The sequence below is a fragment of the Alnus glutinosa genome, chromosome 5 (genome assembly GCF_958979055.1).
Source record: "Alnus glutinosa chromosome 5, dhAlnGlut1.1, whole genome shotgun sequence".
In the NCBI taxonomy this organism is placed as follows: Eukaryota; Viridiplantae; Streptophyta; class Magnoliopsida; order Fagales; family Betulaceae; genus Alnus; species Alnus glutinosa.
This window is the reverse complement of record NC_084890.1, coordinates 4,012,477-4,036,892: the sequence shown is the minus strand read 5'-3', so window position 1 is coordinate 4,036,892 and position 24,416 is coordinate 4,012,477. Positions and strand designations below refer to the sequence as shown.

The 24,416-nt window shown below is 34.1% G+C and overlaps 1 protein-coding gene across 1 annotated transcript; it reads right to left on the bottom strand.

The window, feature by feature from the left end:
- Positions 1-6,496: 6,496 nt before the first annotated feature.
- On the bottom strand, positions 6,497-17,639 carry LOC133869405 (cysteine-rich receptor-like protein kinase 25). The gene is made up of 5 exons (XM_062306398.1): positions 16,794-17,639; positions 9,156-9,274; positions 7,418-7,634; positions 7,020-7,257; positions 6,497-6,793 (listed from the first exon to the last, which is right to left on the bottom strand). The coding sequence occupies exons 1-5, from the start codon at positions 17,611-17,613 to the stop codon at positions 6,619-6,621; spliced, it is 1,569 nt and encodes a 522-aa protein (XP_062162382.1). The 5' UTR covers positions 17,614-17,639; the 3' UTR covers positions 6,497-6,618.
- Between the last annotated feature and the right edge of the window lie 6,777 nt (positions 17,640-24,416).

Here is a 24,416-nt window from a genome sequence, read left to right as displayed (position 1 = left end):
CTAGGTAATTTGAATTATAGAACCTAATATTGTTTAACATATTAATTATTAGATTCGATTATAATCACATATTGCAATATATTTATTTATTTAAGCTTGAGACATATATAAACCTCAAAGCCAAGCATTATACTTAGGATCAATTTGTTATTAGTCTATCACTCTTATGGACTCATTATGTCTATTTCAATAACCAAACTATTATCTATATTTGTTTGATACCATCCTTGCATTTATTTTATATTTAGTTTTTCACTTACTATATCCACCTATTCTTTTATTTAACTATTATATTTTCAATTTCAACCGCATTTGCCCTTTAACCAACTAAATACACCAACTTCATAAACCAATCCATATTAGCTCCCTAAAATACTCCAAATCTGAATTTAACCAACTAAAATCATTTGGCCATAAACTCAAAAATTACTAACAACCTCATACATAAGCCCTATTCAGCTAAAACCCAACCATTTCCAAACAACATCAACCGGAACCCGTCCACTAGGAACTCTATAAACCCATAAAAAATGGACACAAACCTAATCCAATCCCTTTGCCAAGAATAGTGACCAAACCTAATTTAGCCAAAACCATAAATTCACCATAAACCCTAGATTTTCATCTAAATAGTTCCTAACCAAAACCCAAAACCAATACACAATCATCAACAACCAACTTCTGATTTCAATTAATTAAAATAGAGGATCTAAGAACCCCAAATACTCAACTCATCAATAAGCTAACCAAGAGTAAAATACCCAAACTAAATCAACATAGGTTGTCATAAATAACCCCAAGGATTTTCATAGCAAATCCACTGGAATCAGTGAGCTACAATCGCCGGAAAACATCACTGACCCGCCGGAAACCTAGCCTTCAAGCCATTGGGTTCTGGGTTACGGGTCTCACGAATTCGGGTCACGGGTTGCTCAGATTAACGGGTCTTTGGGTTTCTACGGTTCACCGGTTGCAAGGCTCACCGGAAATTGCTCATCCATCGTCGGATTTCGCGTCTCAGGCCATCGGAGTTCATTAATGGAGGATCGGGTCCTCCTCACGGTTCAGCGGGTCATGGGTCGCAGGTCTCGGGTTCGTGGGGTTCTAGGCAGTCCACTACCGACGGAAACCACTGGAGAACGGCCTCTAACCGCCAGAAATCGCATCCCAGGCCACTGGATCATCTCTAGTTCAATGGGTCGTTCGGGTTTTCCACAAACAGGTCACGGGTTCTCGAACCGCCCGGGTTTTCTCCCTCGGGTCTGGCGGGTTGCGGGTCACGGGCTTGCCTGAAATTGGCTCCCCTTGCTCTCTCCGTCGGGTCTCTAGCTCACGGATCCACCGGATCCTTTCTTCTCACTCTCTCTCGATCTCCCTCTATCTCATGCTCTCTGTCTCTCTCTTTCCCTCTCAGTCTCTCGATCTCTCTCTCATTCTCTCTCTGTGGGTCGCTCGGGCAGAAGAGCAAAGAAGAAGAAATGAAGAAGAAAGAAGAAAGGGAGAAGAAGAACATGAAATGGGTGTGCAGCAGGGGCTGCGCGGGTGAGGAAGAGAAGAAAGAAAAGAGAAAAAGAAAAGAAAGAATGGGATAAGATAAGGGACACGTGGCGAGACGTGAGGGGGTGGGGAGATTTCCTTATTCTTTAAACCTCCAACTATTATTAGTTATACTAGGACCCCCAAATCTATTAATCCTATCATTTAACATTTAATATCTAACCCCACATTTAATCTTATCAACACATTGGCTAATGTGATTAATTATTTACTCAACTGAAACCTACTATAATTTATTCATCTTAACACCATGGTATTTTATTTCCATAATATAAATATTGATCACATCAATTTAATAAATATAATCTTATTATTTGTTAAACTCCCTATATAATTTTTCGGTCTTTACACTACCCCCTCTAGCCATATCTGGGGGTGGCTGAACCACCTCCATAACTATTGTAGGTAGCTAAAGGGGGTGGTGGAACTAACTACTGATTCGGGCACCCCATGTTCCAGCAATGGATTTTGACTTTTTTTTAAAAAAAATAATTAATTAATAATTAATTTGTAGTTTTTTTTTTCTAAAAAAAAAAAGTTGCATCATTGGTCCCTGTTGTATAAAAATTAACTCAGAGGTCCGTGTGTATGCAATAATAACAATTTACTCTCTAAAGTCAATTTTCCTCCACAAACTTAATCGTTAGGTTGCCACATTACGCCAATAAAAACGCAACACGTGTCACTTTAATAAAAATATAAATATATAAGACTAAAAAAAATTATTTTGAAAAAGGAAAAAGAGGAAGGGGTTGCTGCCTGTCGGCCACCCCTTTAGGGATAGCCTGTGAGCCACCCCCAGCCCATGTGGGGGGGGGGGGGCGACAGCCACCCCTTCCTCTTTTTCTTTTTCTTTTTAAATAATATTATTTTTAGTATATATATTTTTTTATTTTTTTTATTTTTTATTAAAGAGTGCTAAGAGTCGCATTTTTATTGGACTGGCATGGCAACGTAACAATTTTTATCAACTTAGTGTACGTATGGAAATTGACTTCAAGGCGTAAATTTTTATTATCATCTATCATAGGAACCTTTGAGTTAATTAATTTTTATTAAGAGTAGTTTTGTCATTTGAGGTGAGAGAGGCATTGACAATTTTTTATAGTTTGGGAAGACATTATTGAAATCTAAAGTTCGGATGAAACACAGTTAATTAAGTCGTAATTTGAGAAGGCTTTGTGGACTTTTTTTTTTTTTTCCCCAAATTTTAATTATATCTAATTAAAAGAAAGTAGGGTGTACCTCCACCCATGTGCAAAGGTTGATGCTGTTGTGGTCTATTGGTCTCTACCCACCCCCTTCTAGCAAAAAGGGCAACGTTGTGGCCTCAACTTAGGGGTGTACAAGTGGTGTGGTTAATAACCGCAAATAACTGGTAACTGGCAATAACCGCTAACCAGGAAAACCGAAAAATCGAAAAACCGGAAATAACCGAGTGCCCAGTTGTAATTACTGGTTATTGCTCTTTAAAAAACCAGTTAATAACCGGGTAATCGTAACCGGTTTTTATTTTATATATAATTACACTAAGTTACTAATACATTACACGCCTTGGTACACGCTCACTCATTTCATGTCCAAACTAATGTTTTTTTGGTTCAAAAGATCACCTGAAATGTCTGGCCCAAAAATGAGAAGGGAGAGGATACTGCATGTGTTACACCTCGTAGAGGATCTGAATAATGCCATTTTCTGCTCTTTGACGTGGCTAATGGCTATTAACTTCAATGGGGCCGACAAATCCTAACCTGTCCATTTCACACTCAATAACATATGCAAATATCAACTAATGGAGAGATATTTGTAATTTGTGAGACGCTTAGAATGAGAATGGCAAGTATTTTATGTTATATTGTTAATTTGTTATGAAAATTGAAAATTTGAGTTGCTAGAAACTTGGTTTTTTATTAAAAAAAAAATTTAAAAATTGCAACAATAAAAGAAAACTATTTATCCGGTTAATAACCGGATAACCGGCAGTTAGTAAAAACCGCAACCGGTAGGCCGGTGCTGTTGCGGTTGTTAAAATAGGCATAACCGGGGACCCCGGTTGCAGTAGTGGTTATGAGCAAATAACTGCTACCGCAACCGCTTGTACACTCCTACAGCTCCACCCACCTCTTCTGTCAAAAAGCTCTTCACTCTTTTTGTGAGTTCGGTAGATTGTGTGGCCTCTACCCAAGGATAGAACCATGAATTTTCATGGAAGAGGCTCAAATATGATTGGAAAATATATTGAGACAAATTAAATTAATATATATATAAAATAAAATTAGTATACATATAATCTTAACAAAATATAAATAAAATGAAAGATATAAAATAATTTTTTCTTAATATATTACAATTTTCAATTCAATCATCTATTAAAATGAAACCTGACGTTTTTAAAATTGTTTCTTCTTCTTTTTTCACACGTTATCTTTTGATAGACCTAAAAATTGAAACTCGAAGCTATAACCTCATATTTGATTAAAGTGAGACAACTCCATATGATGATTTACTAACTATGATATTTCTAACTTTAAAGTTTCATCTTTATCAATCTGAACTCAAATATGATAACGTTGCGGATGTGATCAGGATGTTTCATTCCAATCCCTTCTAACAATGAAGAGATTGTCGATGATAATTATTTCATGTGCGTTTTATTAGTTATTCATATTAATATTTTTTTAAAATTGCTGGTTGTTTACTTGTCCTCATGTTAGACTATCAGAGGGAGGAGAAATATAAAAAAGCCAAATTAGAATCTTATTATGAAACATCTCAACAATTTTTTAGATTAAAAAAAAATGTAAAATAAAGGGGTGTGGTGTGCATGGCTCCCATTTAGCGTTGGATTTATGGTAAATAAATTTTTTAAGAGAATGGATAGAGCCGAGCCCCATACTGGCCCTCCCTCCCTCCGTTTCTGTCTCCTCCCTCTACTTATGTGAAGGAGAAGAGACCCAATCCACCTCGATGTCGCTTTTTTTTCTTCTTTTTTTTTTTTTTTTTATGATATATAATTTGAAATTTTACATAGATTGTGCATTTGATATGCCCACATTATTACGTGGCTGCAAGCCTACCCTACATGTGACTTAGCAACTAATTGATGTGGTGAATACTTTGTCAACAAACTGACGGAAAAACTAATGGAATTAGTGTTTTTAAAACGTTAACAACTGACGATGTGATTTTTCTTTCCGGAAACCTAAGAACTAATTTGTTACTTTTCCTTATAATAATATCATTCCAAGAGAAATATAAAAGAATCTTTAGTGATAGAATAGAGAAAGGAAGAAAATAGAAGATATGTACTAAGACAGGAACCGAGCCAAAAGCTTAAATGGGCAGGGGTCAGAGACCAAAAAAATTTGTTGTTAGAGACTAGTAAGTTAATTCTTTTAATTTTTAACTTAAATTTTTTTTTTTTTTTTTTTTTGGAATTGAGGAGGGGGCGGGGGGCATAGCCCCTACCGACCCCCCTAATTCCGTCCTTGTTCCTAGGTAGATTGTTAGATTTTTGTGTAGTGATTATTATAACAAGTCCACTAAAAGAGGAGATTTTGTGAGAAATGTATCCAAATTTTTCGTTTCTTTGGGTTATTGGTCATCCATCAGGAGTTTTCGGGTTTTAAGTGCTGAGAGAGCTCTCGGCACGTCAGCTCTCCTTTTGTGATTTAAGTGGGAAAAATAAAATTTGAAGCTTGGACGGTGGGTGACAGCGCGTGCTTGTTGAGGTTGATGGCTGGATATCGGAGAAATCATCGAAGCAGGTTTCTTTTCCTTTCCAATCCTTCTTGATTTGGTTGGTTTATTTTTGCTTCTGGTGGTGAGAATTAGAGGGGTTTGAGGAAATGGCAAGAAAATCAACCAGGGGTAAAGGGCGGGGGAGAGGTAATCTGACTGCAGCAATTGGTAAGAGTATCCCTGTAAATAGTCTGGTACCGGAAATCTCTGTAGATCAAGGTGTATTTGCTAATGATACCCTTGATCAATGTTCTGGTCAAGAAGGGGGTTGTGTTGTTGATATTCCCCATTCTGTTTCAAATCATTCGGAGGCAGGGTCTCAAGCAATTGATGATCATATTGTTCGTGATGATCACATTGCTGATAATGGTCTTATTGATGAATTAATCATTCGTGACGAAGATTTTGACTGTCACTGTGAGGAAGATAATGTTGTATTTTGCTTAAAATATAACAAAATAGTTTGTGTGCATCTAAATCTCTCTGATCTCTCACTCCTTCTCAAAGAGTCGTGTACGAAGACAGATCGTGTGAGTTTCATAATTAGCCAATATCAATGAATTGTGTGAGATATCAAACAAACCAAGCTCATGGAAACAAACCAATATTGGGGCGTATTTTCCCCATTATTTTTCTTTCTTGTCTTTGGTTGATGACAAGTTAATTAAAGAACGGTTGAATGGAACGTAGCGTTTGAGTTTCATGACAAAGAAAAAAATATACCTAATTTTTAAGAAACCCTGCTACTGACGCTGTTGGTGTTTCATTGGTAGACAATGGCATTGACTAATTGCTTGTAGATTGAACTGACTCCTGCTCCTTTATGGCATGTTTGGCTCTATTCCTCTGTGACGGAAGAACGCTGGCTTTTGAGGCGATGACAGAGTAATAGTGTCACTGCTGGGCATGAGATTTATTGATGCCATTGTGGGTCTGTCGGCTGGATTTTCCTGAACACATAGCAAGCCAATATGGATACAGCGGATGACTTCATTTATTGAGTAGGAATCTCTCAAACTCGGATCCAACAACTTCAAGGATGCTCCATTGCTCCAATTTTTCCAAGCCTGCATTGATTGGTCAATATTCTTTTAGTGTCACCCTTCTGTACGTACGTATATTATAAATATCCCGTGGGGTGTTACAAATACGGGTGTGCTTCTATACAAAATAATAGAAAAATAGTCATCTTAAAGAGGTAACTCATAATATGTTAGTAATTTGTTAGTCCGACTTACAGTTAGTCGTATTTTAGAAATGTAACTGAAAATGATGTTGTAGTTTGAAGAGATAAACTATAATACCCAAAAAAAGAAAATATCATAATATGTTTTTCATACTCACATGGGTCAACAGGTCTGTAGCGGTGTCTGATTGATAGAAAGAAGAGATATTGTTGCCACTTAAAATCTCTAGTATTAGGACACCAAAACTGTATACATCGGACTTCACAGAAAATTGTCCATGTAGTGCATATTCTGGAGACATGTAACCGCTATAAACCAGTATTATCAACTAATTAGAATGAAACCTTAGAATTATGTTTATCAATGACAACATATTAATTTCTCCAATTAGAATGTTAGAATGACATTTATTTTCCCTTCTTTCCTATGATTAGATTTTTAGTATGAACAAATTAATAAGATCACTAATCATTAATAACATTTTTCTTAGATTTTAGTCACGAATATATGGATACTATATAGTCCAATACTTACTATGTCCCAACAATTGTACTAGTATTTCCTTCAGTTTGATCAACTCCAAAAATTCTTGCTACACCAAAATCTGAAATTTTTGGATTCATGTCCTCATCTAGTCGTATGTTGCTAGCTTTAAGATCACGATGTATAACTCTAAGTTGAGAATCTTCATGAAGATAAAGGATTCCTCGAGCAATTCTTTCAATAATCTTGTGTCTTTTTGACCAATCTAATACTCTTTGCTTTTCAGAGTCTACACAATCATCAAAATTCAAGTTACAATAAATGAATCAGAATTAGATGGTTGAAGATCAGATGATAAAAGTTGACTAAAAATTGAGCTGCAAACAAGATCCAAGCATTTCATATGATAAACAAGCTAGGAAATGGACATATGCCTAGAAATGACTGACCAAATAGAAAATAGTCAAGGCTTTTGTTGGACACAAATTCATAGACGAGTATTTTTTCTTCTCCTTCCCAGCAAAATCCCAATAATCTCACAAGGTTTCGATGTTGAAGCTTGGCTGGCAAAATAACCTCATTCTTAAATTCCCCTGAATCTGCAACTTGTTTTGAATTCATCGACAACCCTTTCACAACTATTTTTTGTCCATTGGGTAATATACCCTAAGAATATATTTGAACCAATAGTTAGAACAGTTTACATTATATATGAATTTGAAGCTTCCGAATTTTGAATTTTTCAGATTTTGCATGCATTAAATTCGTTACACTTATATGATTACTATTCTCTTGAAAAAATAATAATAAAGGGAAACATGCAAAAATCAATCTATATGATTGCATCCATTTGCAATTAGCTATTTAGGGTTTTCAAAATGGTTGGGCTTAAAAATCTTAAATCGCTCCCTTCCTCAAACTTCCGTTTGAAAGTTTGACTTAAACGGTCAGAGTGATACATTGGCATAAATACTAATACATGTATCCCTTATAATACAAAATATAAAAAGAAAAAGAAAAAGAATATAAATATGAGAAAAGAAATTCGGTAAAGTCCACGTACCCCCCTCAAACTAATGCTCAATTGACAATGTCTTCCCAAACTTACAAAAAATGTCAATGTTCCCCCAATAACCAAATTACCCTAAGTGAAATAAATTTTTTTTTTTTAAAAAAAAAAAACCTAAAAACACAAATTAAAAAATAAATACATAAAAACCAAGGGTGGTCAAATTTAAAATTAAACAGAAAATTTAAAAAGATTTTCGTTTTTTATTTATAAAATTAAAAATAACTTTTTTTATAAAGAAAAAAAAAATCATTTTTTTAAATAAAAATCAAATTTTCATTTTAAAAATTATGTTTTTTTATAAAAAAAATATTTCGTATTTTTTTTAAATAAAAGAATTTTTTTTTTAAAATAAAAAAATTAAATAATTTTTTTTATCCTTTTTTATTTATTTATATGGGTATTTTTGTTTTATTAAAAAAAATTATAAAATCATTTTGTCTTTTTGCTGACTTTGAAAGGACATTAACAATGTTTTGATAGTTTGGAGGACAAATGTCACAGTTGAAAGTTTGGAGAAGGAGGACATTGTTAATTGGATGGTAGTTTAATTTGAGAGGAGTATGTAGACTTTTTCCAAAGAATTTAAGGGGGTATGAGGATAGTTCGGCCACCTCATTCGACCAATCTAGTGGTAGTCCGACTAGGCACTTGAATATATATATATATATATATTTTCCTTTATCTTTTATTATATATATTGTTTCTTTTTTATTTTTTATTATAAAGGGACACGTATTATTGGTATTGGTATAGCACTCTAACAGTTTTCATCAAAAACTTTTGTTTATTATAAGGAGTTTTAGAGTAATGGTAGAAGTCACTATTGTATCATTCTAAAAATGACTTGGCTTTTAAAATTATCATTAAGCTTGTGATTGATCACTACTGAATTTTGATCAAGTGGTAATTTTAAAATTCACATCATTCTTGAAGGGATATAATAATGACACAAGAGTGGCTTTTAGAATTACTCGAAGTTTTTAGCGACTTTTTAAACTTTAAAGAACTAATTGCAAATCAGTACAACCACATGTACTGATTTTATATTTTTTTAATAAATAATAATAACAATAATAATAAAAAACAACGGTAAACAATAAATACCAATTACATACCTTGTAAACCTCACCAAATCCACCTCCTCCCAGCTTGTTGTCATCTGAGAATTTGTGTGTGGCAGCTTCTATTGTAGCCAAATCAAATTTCAAGGATTCTATGGTTGTAATTGTGCTGGCTGCCATGCATAGGAATGGTATAAACGTAAGGAGTACACCACAAGAACAATTTGCAGGCATGAGAAAACTAAAACCTTACTGTAAAAACCCCAAACTTTCTTCGATCTCTTTGTACTTTTCTATCAAACTCCCCCAAAAAAACTCTAAACTTTCTTCTCATATTTTATTCATGAATTGATTGATAATTAAAGATAATAAGGGCTACATTTGAGATTAAGAGAAATGGAGGGACAACATTGCAATTGTCACAAAGTTTTTGTTTATTTTAGAAAAAGAAAACGGGGGACGCAGCACTGTTAGCCCATGTGAAAACCCGTGTATTGCTGGCATTGAATGAAAGAGAGGGAGGGAAAGAGAGAGAGGGAGAAAGAGATGGGGAGGGAGAGAGAGAGGGGCGGGGAATGAGCTGTTGTTGCCCCTCTCCCTCCCCGTTGCCGCCAAAGAGGAGCGAGATTTGAACTTTCCTTGGCCAAATCTCGCAAAATTGTTTGGATCTTTGCCCGATTCAATCCAACACCTTGGTCCGCCTTCTCTCGCCTTGAAGCCGTCGTCTTTCGACCCAAAAACTTAAATTTCTGACCAAACCAGTGGCGACCCGTGATCCAACAAGATCCAAATTGCATGTTTTTCTTCAATTGATTATGTGGAGGTACAAAAAACTGATCTATTCTTTCATTTTGTGGTGTCAATTTAAGGAAATATGTATTAGCTCCTTGTGAAATTTGAAAGTCTTTGAACTTAGGGTTCTAAAAGGTCAAATGCTAGGCTTTTATGATTCGGCTTTAATTTATCGGAGTTGATGGTTCGTTTATGTCAATAGATGTCAGAATCATGTGTTAGATCATCCACATTGTATTGGGTGACGATAAATTTTAGAAATTTTAATATTAGGGTTGTTTATGCATGAAAAGTAAGGATTTCGGTTCTTGGAGTTAATTGTTTCAAATTGATAGTTCCATTGTGTTATTAGAGGATTAAATTGCTTGCTTGAATATTTAATTTAGGTTGGATATGATAAATTTGATAAAAATGGGAAACTAGGGTTTGGATTAAGGTGAAATTAAGGTTCGAAGAGATGTCAAATATCCAAATTGATAGTTTGAAAATGAAATTGGGTGTTAAGGACGTTAATGGAAAGACTGGTTAAGGTTAGAAGGCTAAATGTTTGACTATGGAGGAAGACCAGTCAAGAGAGACGAGTCTTGAAACTTGAGTGATGGACCGTGGGCATGGGTGACGTGTGTTACTCAATGGCAGGAATTCAGGCGAAATTCAAGTAACGCGCGTTTTCCAAGATACGCGTGTAGGAGTGGAAGAATCGAGAAGCCAGCTGTCTTCAACTATCTTTAATTTCTGCGTTTAATGTGTTATGGGATTGCGTTTTGTATGCCCTTTATTTTCTGCGTTTTATTTGTTGTTGTTTGCGTTTTGGCTGATGTAGATTAGCTGATCCACCTGGATGGCCGTTGCAACAGTATAGGCTCTATAATATTCTTTGCAATCGGCAGTGAGAAAGTAGCTAAGAATATTTGTGGAATTGGTTGTAATCTTGGAGAATGAGCATCTCAAATTGTTCATATCTTTTCAATATAACTTTACTATCAGTATATTTCCATAAACATCGAAAACATTCCATCTATAATTATCTGAACATTCATTCATCCATCATCATACAAACCAAAAATATACACAAAACCAAGAAAAATACTTATAAGGATAGAAAATCCTTTACATTGGGATTCCTAATTCAAAAAAAGACCATGAGAATATGCCAAGGCCTGAAGTTGATGTTTTATGATGTTGGCAATGATGAATAAGTTTATTGATTGCAACCTATATGCAGAAATATTTCCATGATTGATATTGAATAAAGTTAAAGTGAATTTTATTACCTTGTTATGTTTATGGTTGAAAAGCAAATTTGGTTACCTGATATGATATTTTGTTGTTCATGTAAGTACTGTATTATTTTACTTCATGCTGTATTTCTAGCTTCTAAGTTGTTATAATGAAGTGTTTTTGAAGATGAAAGAAAAAATAGGTTAGTTCACTCAATCTCACTATTAGATTAACTTTTTTCTCCCGGCTAAGATGACACATCAAATCTCTTATTTGAAATATATTAAAGAGATTTGATGTGTCATCTTAGCCGGTAGAAAAAAGAAATTTTTTTTACTGGCTAAGATGGACACGTGTCGATTTCCTATTTGGTATGACATGGCAAACTAACAGACTCTATTAACTTGGTGGATAAAAAATGGGTTCAAGGAGTGATTCCTAATTATAGTTTACCACAATAACCCTCCATGAATTTTTTGTACCACATGTAGTGATTCGTAATTTAGGCCAACCCTAGGGATCCTTTCATCTTTTATTTTTTAATTAACCCTTTTATGTAACAAATGCACCAAAAAACCTTATGAATCAAATTTTTTTTGTTGATGACAGTTTTCGTATGGTGACGTATTGGTTGTTGATTGGGTCTTCGCTAGAGAATGCTACGTTATGCAAGACAAAAAAGGCTTGCCGAGGGTTGGTTGGCGGCACCTCCTCCGATAGTTAAGTTAGTGAGGGTTTTTGAGAATGAGCATAAATGCTATTAGAGAAGTTAGGTGTTACCAAATTTATCCCTGCTATTTATATCACCCTCGTTTGCTCGAATTTGCACATATGAGCTTTCACCATCTTTAATTAGATTGATGTCCACTTGGTGTGGGTGAATAGTGACTAGAGATGACATAATTGACGGCCATTTATGACGTTCTGACCGTTTGGTATAATGAGTCGGCCTGAGGAGCGACGTGTGATGCTACTATCCATCTTGCCTTCTGACTCAATTTGACCATCTAGTCTCTTGTCTAATAAATGCCTAAAGATCCTAATAAATGTGGGGATCTTCCATCTCGGGCTCTTTGTTGGTTGTTCATGAAGCGCGCGCTTTATGTAATTCGGTGTCGAGGTGTCCTTGGCACAACTATGAGATTCCGGTCATCCGAACAAAAACCTCATCATTCAAAGTAGCCTTCACCAGCCGAACAAGGATTCACTACCCGAGGAAGACTTGTCAAACTGATTGGGCCAACCTATTGGGCCTGGTTGAGATGGACCACTCGAAGACCCATTTTCAAGTTGGGGTCAGATAATTACCGAACACATCAGTCAAGCCTTCAGCAAATTAACATGATCAAGTACATACTTATGAATCAGTTGCAAGTCAGATTGCACCAAGAACACATCCTCATGATGATCATGATCAAGGGTTAATTCTCACTTATAAAGGTGAAATTTTAATGGTGGGATGGAGGAGACGCAATTGGTTTGATATACATATATCAAGAGCAAAAAAATTGTTCCACTATCATCGAGGACGCCCGAATCTTCAAAAGTCGAGATTGATGCGACTAATCTTGATGTAGATGCAACAATTGTTTAGGTATGTTCACTGCACATACTTTAACCAATTATTCCAACCCTCAAACTATGCGGCAAATTCACCATATCCAAACACAGTGACACAGGAAAAAAAAAAATGGTCCCACATTTTTTGTATAGGTGAACGGACGCAAGAAAAAAATAATTACAATCAATCTCTAAATATTCATAACTTAAGACTGGAATACAATAGTCCAACCCTATGTCACTATGTAAGCCTAGGGAAATGTCTTTCACCACATTTTATAAGATATATAATTATATATGGTGTAGCATTTTTCAAGGAAACTTTCTCTCCGTTATTAAATTCATCCTTTTGTCTAATTTCATTTTAAAAAAAAAATCTATCTATTTTTACGGAATTTATAAATAATATATTACAATTATATTATTTTCCAAAAAAAAAAAAAATCAATGGATGACTTGGCCACTCCCTAACATGGGGTGGAGTCATCCCCAACTACAGTCACCACCACAAACAAAGGGAGCGGAGTTAACCCTGTAATTAGCTAGCCACTCTCCTCTTCCTTTCATAATTGAACACAAAATTGAAATTTTCTCTCCAAGTTCCGAGCGATTTGTCTCAATGTAAAATTGTATATATACAACATTGTGTAAGCAAGCAAAACACAGCAACAAGATTATCTATTCTTTTTTGAATTTTAGATACAATTGCACAGATTTGAAATGTTGGATTTTTATGACTATCAAGTCACGGAAGAATCTTAAGGTGACGTGGTAGGTGAAACCAAGAAAGGCTTTGGTGGAAATGGTAAGGCTTGAAGGGATCCTTCTAACATCTCTATTGCCTTACCAATTGATGGCCGATTTGAAGGATTGGTCTGAATGCACCACAAACTAACTAGTATCATCTTTTTTGTTGTCTCTTCTTCTGCCACTTCTGTTATATTCTCAAAAGTATCAGAGTTTTTGTCCTGTTCAAGTTTCGTATAAATTCAATGTGGAAAATATGTCTCGCTGGTATGAGAGAGTTCACCATCAAAATTTTTCCTTCCTCCAACCATTTCAAGAACTAACATTCCATAGCTGTAAACGTCAGACTTGTGAGAGACTCCACCAAAGCTCCGACTAAATACTTCTGGGGCAATAAATCCTACAGTCCCTCTCATGCCCGTCATTGACACGATACTCTCTTTTGTTTTGCATAATTTAGCAAGGCCAAAATCAGAGATTTTTGGGCGCATATCCTCATCCAAAAGTATATTATGTGGTTTTATGTCAAAATGTAAGATCCTTGTGTTACATCCACGGTGCAAGTATTCTAGTCCTCGGGCAATGCCAACCGCAATTTGAAACATAGTCTTGCTGTCCAAGTGACAATTTGCAATTGGAGATCCTTTATTATATATGAACTTATCAAGAGATCCATTTAGCATGAATTCATAGATTAGAGCTCTTTTAGTCCTCTCGTAGCAGAAACCTAAAAGAGTGACTATATTAATATGGGATGTTCCACTAATGCTAGCCACTTCGTTGATAAATTCTTCTCCATTACCTTTAGACGCACTTAGAATTTTTACTGCCACCATACGCCCATCAGGTAGCTTCCCTTTGTATACAACACCATATCCTCCTTGTCCAACTTTTTCTTTCAATGAGTTGGTCAATTTCTTCACATCTGAATAAGTATATCGCTTTGGGGCCATTGATCCGTACTTCTTTATGATTTCCTCAGTTTTAGAGTGATCATTCTTTGCATCTCTTTTCCGAAAGACCATTAAATTACTTGTAAAGTATCCTCTCTTCTGCTGCCTGATCGAAAAGATCACCAAACCTAGAAAAATGGCAACAATGCCTGCACGTACTATGGCAATGCCTGAAGACGGAAACAAGAGTTGGATAAATTTTCTCCTCTATAATAATACCCAACTCAATGAAAAGATGCACAACGGTTGTAAACTCGTAACATCATCCCCGTTTAATAACCCCCTCCCCTACCCTTATGGGGAGAACTTTTTTGTTAAGTGACAGTAAAAAATTATTGATATGATATAAAATAAAATGAATTTATATGAGAAAGTAGAAAAATTTTGTATTGTAATGAGTTTTTTTATTTAAATAATAATAAAAAAATTGTTGATGTAATATAAAAAATAAAAAAAAATTAAGAATGTTTTGAAGTTGATATATATTTTTTTTTAAGAATGGTGAAAATAAAGAAAGGGAGAGGGGGTTATTAAACGAGCCTAGTGCAAGGGTTAGAGTAGTAGTCTTAGCGTTACCTAGTGCAAGGGTTAGAGTAGTAGTCTTAGACTTGCCTGTAACAGTCAAAAGATGGAGAAATGTCAGTCAAATGAGGACGAAAGATATTTTGTACAGAACATATTTAATCAAATCATCATACACAAATAGTCAAGGCCAAATTTAAGCAACAATTAATCCAATTTACTGCATTTTGAAACCGATCATTTCCTTAGATTTGAAACCAATCATGCAGGCTATGGAACAAACTGGTGTCAATGGGGGAAGAAAGCAGGTGACAAGTCGAGAATGAAACAATTAATTAAAAGCAAATTACTCATCACCGAAGAAGAATAGAAATAAAACAATGTATTGCAGGAACACCGTACTCTCTTCTGAAACGAACATAAAGATATATAATGCCTTTTCATTATATACATGTTAGAGCATTCACATTGGATCGTGTATATTTTAATCTAAAATAGCTAATCAAAATTCACTTTATCTAGTTTAGATAATAAATTTTAAAAGGCACACTCCATCCGATTATCTATTCTTAACTCTATACTCTTTTTTTACTCTTATTTTATTCTTTTTATCTCTTTTTTACTTTTTGTCATTTTACTTTTTTAACTTTTTGTATGTAGAAAAGAATAAAATAATGGATAGATTGGTGAATAGTGCAACTCCACATGTAGAGTTGCACTATTCACAAATCTACCAGAACTCTATTTTAGATTTAAGATAGATAATCCAATGGAGGAATGTTTTTGTGAGTTTGTTATTTATTATAGATTTAAATGGACTTTTAGAGCAAGAAAGAAAGAAAAAAAACTAGAATAGCTAGAATAGCTTGTATACGATATTGGTCCTCATACAATTAAGTTGCAATTATTTTTTTTATATAAATAATGATTTAAAATGGTCAAAAAAAAATAAAAATAAAATACTCCTTACATACTTCCCCCTCTCACACCCACATATTGATCCTCATACCATATCATGTCTCTTAAACTCAAAGTTCATTAATAATTTACAAGGGCTGTTTTCTATCTCTCATTCTCGCATGTTCGTTCATATGAGAGAGTTGCAAGCCCTTTGTATCTGGTATTCTATAACGAACTGGACATATATAGCTTATTGAGGCGCAAGGGAAACGAGAAAAAGAGAGGCGAGGGAGGGGTGAAGAATAATTCAAATCAACCACCAACACCAAAGCCCTTGGTGTGAGATAAGGATGTCATAACATTTTAAAGAAATTATAAAATTTAAATTTACAAAATTTAAGCCATTTTTTACATTGAGCGGTTTAAAAAATATTACTTATTAAATAGGAAAAAATATAATTTAGCCTCCTAAACTACTACACTTTTTCAGGATGGCCTCACAAACTATCAAGGCTTGCACTCTGCCTCCCCAAACTATTAAAACCTTTGAAAAATGCACATTTTGACAAAATATTTTCATAATACCCTTGTCACGTGTCATTTTTCAATTAAAATAATAAAAAAAATTCGAAAAATTAAAAATAAATAAAAATTTTATTTCTTAATTTTATTTTTATTTTTATTTTTACTTTTAAAAAAGGTCGTTTTCCCTATTTTAAAAATAATACAGTATTTTTAAAACTCAAAGATTAGCTATTGAGAATTAGAAATTTTTTTAGGGATAAGGATCCATCGTAATTTACTTGTTCTAATGGTTAGTAATTTAGACAAATAATATAAAAAAATTTATATGAGATTCATATGTTCGGATAAATTACTAAATAACTTAAAAAAAAAAAAAATTATTTGGCATATACATCTTTACGTACATCATAATATCTCTTGCTAATAACCCAGACGGATAATTGAGTGGATCACGTACAAACTCTTTTCATACCTGGAGGAAGAGGAAGAGGAGGAAGTGCAGGCGAAGCAGGTGTGAAGTTGTAAAATGGGTACACTTCAAATCTAATATTACAACTTGGTAGCAGAACCCTTCCGCCTTGACTTCCATCACAGCACGAAGGAAGAGTTCCTATGGTGACTCGGAGACATTTATAGCAATCGTACACACTCAGGTCCGGCGTGCACTGCACGAGGCTGTACAACGTCTGTGACGCGGACAGTGAACTGTTGAATTCCACTTCCTTCGTCGCAAACTTCTTTCCAGTCACAGAATCCGACGCACGGGTCGCCAACGAAATCAATGTGCTGTCCATCAACCGACTGAAGCGCTCTCTATCTGCCTCTTGGATAGACTGCGGGTTCGGCAGGGTTTGCCTGGGATCGTAGTTAATGGTGGAGAAGATGGAGAAGTTGGAGTAACGTAACAAGCACTCGTCGTACCATATTATAGCCCCTTTCTGAAGGGGGCAGCGTCCTAGTATCTCTTTGGCTGCGTAGGCAACGCAGTCTTGACAGACTGGGGTGTTGACGTCGCCACGGCACAAAAAGAGCCCGGAGACCTCGCCAGCGGAGGCGTTGGAGAACCCAGTGACCGGAGTGGCTTTAGAGGAAAGAGAAGAGAGGACGAGGTCGAGATTGGATTGGTAGATGCTGTTGGCGGTGAAGGTTGCGTCTGGCCCTGAGCAAAAGTTATATTTGTAAGTGGGTGCTGCTTCATTGCCACTGGCAAGGCTAAGCAACGAAATCACGAAGAGAGACGAAAGGAATATAAGAAATTTGAAAGAAGTCATTTTTGGGCAGGGTTCGTTCATCAGTTAATCGATCGATCTCTGCAGTCTCTTCCATTCCATGTTTGTTTCATCAATGAGATGCAGATAATGCAATTGGGGCCTTTTGACTATGGTGATCAGAGATAATGCAATTGGGGCCTTTTGACTATGGTCAACAAAAGCAGCTTTGATTATTTTGCTTGCCTCTAGGTAGACGGTGAGATCTTTTTTCCAAACCTAAAAGATACGCCAGGGACCAGGGTGGACGGAAGAAGTTGCTCTTTTGGAACATCCGATTTGTAAAATTTACATTTATAAATATGTTGTTTTCATTTGTATTGAATTGATTAATTTAAACCTGAAAAGGTTGCAACCGTGTCACACATTAGGCTCAGTCGCTGCCCGTCCCAACCATCTTATTTATATACATTGCTTTAAAATTCGACCGCTACAAGTTGTGCAGCTGGTTGTTCGTCGCCCAAGGATATTATGTAAAAAAAGGCTGGAGCAATATTTTAAAGAAGGATGTACAAGCATGGGGTTTTACAATAAATCCTAATAAAAGGTATTCTCTTAATTAATCTTTTAAGACACTATATGAAGAGCAGAAAGTTTATATATTATATAAATTAAGAAATGCTAAAGGTTCTTCTAGTATTTTTTTTGAGTCTTTTTTTTGCTGACATAACATCCTATTTTTAATAAAAAAAAAAAAAACTACATATTAAATTGAAAATACATATTAAAGTGTAGACACGTTTGTTTAGTGATATCAACTGTAATTAATAGTATCATGTGATATTGTCACAGACCTATTGAAACTAATTGTTTTTTTTTTCTTTCTTTCTTTTAGGTCTCTCGTTTAGGTGATGTAAATTGACTATTTGATTTAAGTTTCAGTTATGCATTTATTTATTTAAATTGTTTTATTTGATAAAACATGGCCAAATGAATTTAATTCCTAAGTGACTAATTAATTAGAAATGATTGGTCTTAGAAAAGTATTTCCTAAGGGCTTAAGCAATTAAAGAGTTTTGGGCTCTTGAAATTTATGCAGAATATTCTCTATTCAAAAGACAAAGCTAGTTACAAAGCACTCATACTCACATACCTCCGATGCAGTAGTCATACATTTAACTCTGACACGTAACCTAACGTGAACATCTCCCAACCAAATTTCCTACTTGAAGGGGTTTTCAATAAACTTCTTTAACTTAGGGCTCCTCCATAGGTTAAGACTCACAAATTGATCAAATCACACACAAATACCCTAAGAGAGCTAGCAAATATCTTTGTTTCTACCTAAATATTATCTCTTAGTATACAGGAATTCAATACCGAATTCTCTAAATAATACAAGCCAAGAGATCTCTATATATAGGGTTCAAAAAACCTAATACTGATAGAAGTCGTAAACAGTACTAGGTGGCGTCCAGAATCTATAGTAGGGCGTCCAGACAACAAGCAGCAACCGACTTATTTTCACACAGTCAGATGCGTTTCTTCAATAAATCTAGTCTTCTCGTTTGGATGGTGTTGCCCTGGCGTCCAGGCAGTTGCTTGCCTCTGTTCCACTGTTCGCAGCCATCGCAATCTCGCTCGGACTCTTCATCGAACAGGCGCTCTTGGGTCTAGGTGTTTGCTGGGCTATCTGGAAGCTTGTGTGAACAGGTACTCTTTGTGGCTAGTGTCTGCTGACGTGTTCAGACACTTCATTAAACATTGATGAACATCCGAACGCTTCCTCTAGCCATCTGGACGGTAACTAGGGAACCAACTTGCTTAACTGTAATTCGCACAGAGTCTTCTGGATCAACTGAAAATTGCATTCTTCATGCTGTTGACACTGACATTGCCATATTAAGGCTCTTTCCAAGTTGTGAAAGAAATTCTAAATATCTGGAAGACTCTGGAATATTTCGGCATCCCTGTTTTGGCACAATAGACTTACGTAAAGTGATTTTGTCAACCAGAATGTAGCCAATTATAAAATACTAACACAAGTATATAAATAGAGGACCATAGTGAGCATAAATGACACATTGATTGATTGATAGAATTCATCAATTCGTAAATCGAAAAACTGCAACTCAAATTTCATAAATATTTTTGTGAAAAGGCACAAGAACATGTAAAGATTATTGTGAGAAATATTCAACTTAAAATATTTGGTTTTCTTAAGTTTATGCTTCTATCTATTCTATTGATTTGAGAATAGTTTGTGAGTCATACTCATAGTTACAATCAGTCAACAAATAGAAAATATGAAGGTTTAATCAAGAATACCAAGAACGTATTCTAAATCATTCAACATGCAAGGAGAATCTCAGTTGTAGTTATATAGCCCTACATGCATAGAAGAAACCGAATTTGATTGTAAGTATTACGAAATTGAGTATTTGTTTTATCTAGCTTTTTCTTTTATCTTAAAGCAAAATTTTTACTGGAATAGATTTTTCGCTGCTTGTACTCTTTATATGCATGATCTCCAACAGTTATAAAAAACCAGTAACATTCTAGGGAGGGGTGGCCGGTTAGGAGTTTGAGGGGTAGGCGAAAGCCATTAATAACCACTAATCGCATACCCTTACATATATCAAAATATATACATATAATATAATAATAATAAGGGGACTGCTACACTTACACTCACCTTTCCACACCCAAACCCATACACCCTGACGTGGCATGCCTTGTCAGATTTTTTTTTTTTTTTTTTTTTTTTTTCATTTTCCACCCCCTGAACTGCCCACCTCGAGGCCGGAATTCGGCCGGGGAAGTGCCAGATCCCGGCCAGCCGGCCAGGATCTAGTCATTCTGGCCGGTGAACGAACGAATCCCGGCCAGCCGGCCTGGATCTGACCTGGCCAGAACGGCTGGATCCGGCCAATTGGCCAAGATCCAACCATTCTGGCCAGGGAACAAACAGATCCCAGCCATCTCGGCCGGCTAGCCGAGGCAAGGACGGCCAGCTCTCCAAATCTTGAGATGCAGTTGCTGGCCGTTCAGATCTCGTCGTTTGGAGCTTCATTCGCCGGCCGAAAAGAGAGAAGAAGAAGAACCAGAGAGAGAGAGAGAGAGAGAGAGAGAGAGCGTTGGTTGAAAAAATAAATAAATAAAAGAAAAGAAAAATCTGAGGTGGTGGGTGTGAGACTTTGGGTGTAAGTGTAGCATTTTTCTAATAATAATAATAATTATAAAAAAAAAAAAAAAAAGAAGAAGAAGAAAGAAAGAAAAGAACATATACCCTCGTTAATCTACAACCAATTGTTAATGTACTCATAAACTACCAATTGTATCAATGTCCCCTCCTAAACTATTAAATGATGTCAATGTCCCCCAATGACAAAAATAGCATTCATAAAATTATGTAAATTCTTAAAATTATATAATGAAAAATATATATATATTTTTTAAAAGAATAAATTAAATATTTTTTTAAAAAAAAAAAAAAGAATAAAGAAATAAAAAAACAAGGTTTTTCATTTTGTTTTTAGATTTTGTTTTATATAATTTTGGTCACACCTTGCATTCTTTCATTTTTCTTGTTTTATAATTTTGGTTTTTTTTTTTCTAAAAAAAAACACAATCTTTCAAAAAAAAAAAAATTGTTTAGTTTTTTAGTTTTAGGTTTTTTTTTTTTTCAAATTTATAAGAATATATTTGTCTTATTGAAACTTTTGTAGGGTTATTTTTGTCTTTTTGTTGGCTTTAGGGGGATATTGACATTTTTTTGTAGTTTAGGAGACACATTGACAATTGAGTGGTAATTTAAGGGGAGCTTGTGTACTTTCTCCATAAAAATAGAGATATATTATTTGCACAACTCTTACATAACAATTCACAATAATGCTGATGTGAAAGAGAGAAATAAGTGATGCACTATGCTTCATTTTGAAAAAAAAAAAAATTAAAAATATTTTTACACATCATTATTATTGTGGAATTGATGTGTAAGAGTTGTGCAAATAAGATATCTCATAAAAATATATATGTATAATTACCATTTGGCGTCATTACAAAGGCTCTAGCTATAAACTATACTTGTAAATCTTCTCGAAATTGTAATATTAGAAAAAAAGATTTTTTTTTTTTTTTTTTTTAATTTGTCTTCTTAAAATTAATTTGATTTTTAAAATTATTATTAAATCTTTAACATATCATTATTGAATTATGATTTAATAATAATGTTGGCCGGTAATCCCTCGAGCGTTTCTCCTTCCAAAACTATTAATTCATGCCAGTTTTTTTCCGGCGACGACCTGAAGTGTTTTTAGGGATAGATTTTTTGACCGATTCAAATTCATGGAGCTTTCTTCCATGCATGGTTGCTTGACCAGCTAACTTGGTCTTAAATCTTAATGACGTACAAGAACCGACGGACAAGCATTCAAGTTTGCACTTATTCCTTTTGTTTTTTAATACTTTTTTAACATTTTATTTTTAAATTTATTATTAAATTTATGGAACCATCTTAAGTTGTACAAATTTAATAATAAATTAAAGAGTTAAAATATTTTATTTTTTTGCTCTTTGTGATTTAAGGGAGACTCAGACTACCCTCATCGATAGTCCAAGTCTTCTTTTTTTTTTTTTTTTTTTTTTGAAGAAATGGTCCAAGTCTTCTATCAAAGCTCACCAAATTAATTAACGCGTTGAATGGAAGACTTCAGAGTCTATGTATGCGCTGACTTGACTCGTTTTAAAATAAACGAGCCTACCTACCCATCTCAATCGGCATTTCATCATTTCACATCCATAATTTTATTTTGAAAAAAATTCACATTCTTCTCAATCCACCCCCCATAAACTATAAAAAAATAAAAAAAAAATAAAAAAATCAATATAATTCTTAAAATTAACAAAAAGACAAAAATAACCTTTAAAAAGTTTTAATAAAACAAATATATCCTCACAAATTCGAAAAAAAAAATTCTATTTAAAAGATTAAAAAAATAATAATAAAAAACAAGAAAAATAAAAATTCAAAGGATGGCGGCCAAGCTGAAAATTATATAAAACAAAATCTCAAATAAAAAAAAAATTAATTTTAATTTTTTTTTTTTTTTTTATATAATTTTTTTTAAAAAAATTTATAATTTAATGAATGGTATTTTTGTTATTGGGAGACACATTAACAATTAAGTGATACTTACAATAATAATAATAATAATAATAATAATAATAATAAAATTAGGTGATAGTATAATGGAGTATGTATATTTTCTCTTCTTCTTCTTCTTTTTCTTCTTTTTTTTTTTTACTTCTTTTTCTTTCATCATTTTCTCTCTTACGTTTTCTTCTATGATTAGGCACATTTGGTAAAACTTTTTAGAAGATTTTTTTTTTTTCCTTTTGTTTTTATTTCCTTTTTTTCTTTCTTTTTTACAATGATGTAATGTAAATGTGATTTTTTTTTTTATTAAAAAATAAAATAATTGTCCTAAAAAGATTTACCAAACAAATTGCTTTTCAACATTTCATATGTAGCACTTTCTATTATACTTTTACTTTTATGTTTTTTCTTATTTTATTTTTTTTATGATTTGTTTGTGTTGAAATATTAATTAAATGATTAAATTTATTTATTCTTATAAGTAAAATATTTTTAAATAAATAATAATTTAATATGGTAAGAGATCAAAATAACATACCTTAACCCATCGTTTTTCTCTAACTTTTTCTTCCACGATTCTTTTGTCTTAATGCTTTTCATCATTTCACATCCATCATTTTCTTTTTGACCTTTTCTTTCATCGTTTTCTCTTTTACTTTTTTTCTTCTTCCATGGTTGGGCTCATTAGATAAAACTTTCTAGAAGATGTTTTTTATTTTTTAGTTACGATGTAATGTAAATATAAAAATTTTTATTCTTATTAAAATATAAAAAAATTATCTTTAAATTAAATTTTTTATGTATTAGGTGTAACACTCTGGTCCCATATTGAGAAGAGATGAATAGTTCACATAGAGTGAGTAGTTTATATAAATATTCACAGGTGCTAAGTCCCACATTGCCTAGTTACTAGGTGAAACTGGACTTTATAATGGATTCTAAGGAAGCTTCAAATTGACTAGTCCTTTTGAGGTGATAGCGCAGATGTAGCTAGCGCTTTTCTTTAGGTCGTTACAAATGGTATCAGAGCCACCTAGTAACGCCAGGTCATGTGTTACTAGAGCACCGCATAACATGGCCCTGACGAGGACGTCAGGGGTTTAAGGGGGGGAGTTTGTAACACCCTGGTCCCATATTGAGAAGAGATGAATAATTCACATAAAGTGAGTAGTTTATATAAATATTCACAGGTGCTAAGTCCCACATTGCCTAGTTACTAAGTGAAACTGGACTTTATAATGGATTCTAAGGAAGCTTCAAATTGACTAGTCCTTTTGAGGTGATAGCGCAGATGTAGCTAGCGCTTTTCTTTAGGTCGTTACATTAGGTCTCACTAAAATAAAATAATAATGAACAAGCCATCTTCTTGACCAAATGAAAAATGACCGAGGCCAAATAGGAATGGTCGTATTACACCTAAGGCCATTAGGGCGGTCATCCCCTCTAGCCATATCTAGGGGTGGCTAAACCACCTCTATAGCCATTTGTTGGTAGCCAAATGGGGTGGTCGAACTAACCCTTGATTCGGGCACCCCATGTTCTAGCAATGGATTTTGACTTTTTTTTTTAAAAATAAATAATTAATAATTAATTTGTAGTTCTTTTTTAAAAAAAAAATAATAAATTACACCATTGGTCCTTGTGGTATAAAAATTAACTCAAAGGTCCGTGTGTATGCAATAATAACAATTTACTCTCTGAAGTCAATTTCCCTCCACAAACTTAATAG

Coding starts and splice junctions, on each gene's coding strand:
- LOC133869405 (XM_062306398.1), bottom strand. CDS start 17,613: ATGAACGAACCCTGCCCAAAAATGACTTCTTTCAAATTTCTTATATTC. Junction 7,635..9,155: donor GATTTGGTGAGGTTTACAAG/GTATGTAATTGG, acceptor ATATATTCTTAG/GGTATATTACCCAATGGACA. Junction 6,794..7,019: donor AGTACAATTGTTGGGACATA/GTAAGTATTGGA, acceptor ACTGGTTTATAG/CGGTTACATGTCTCCAGAAT.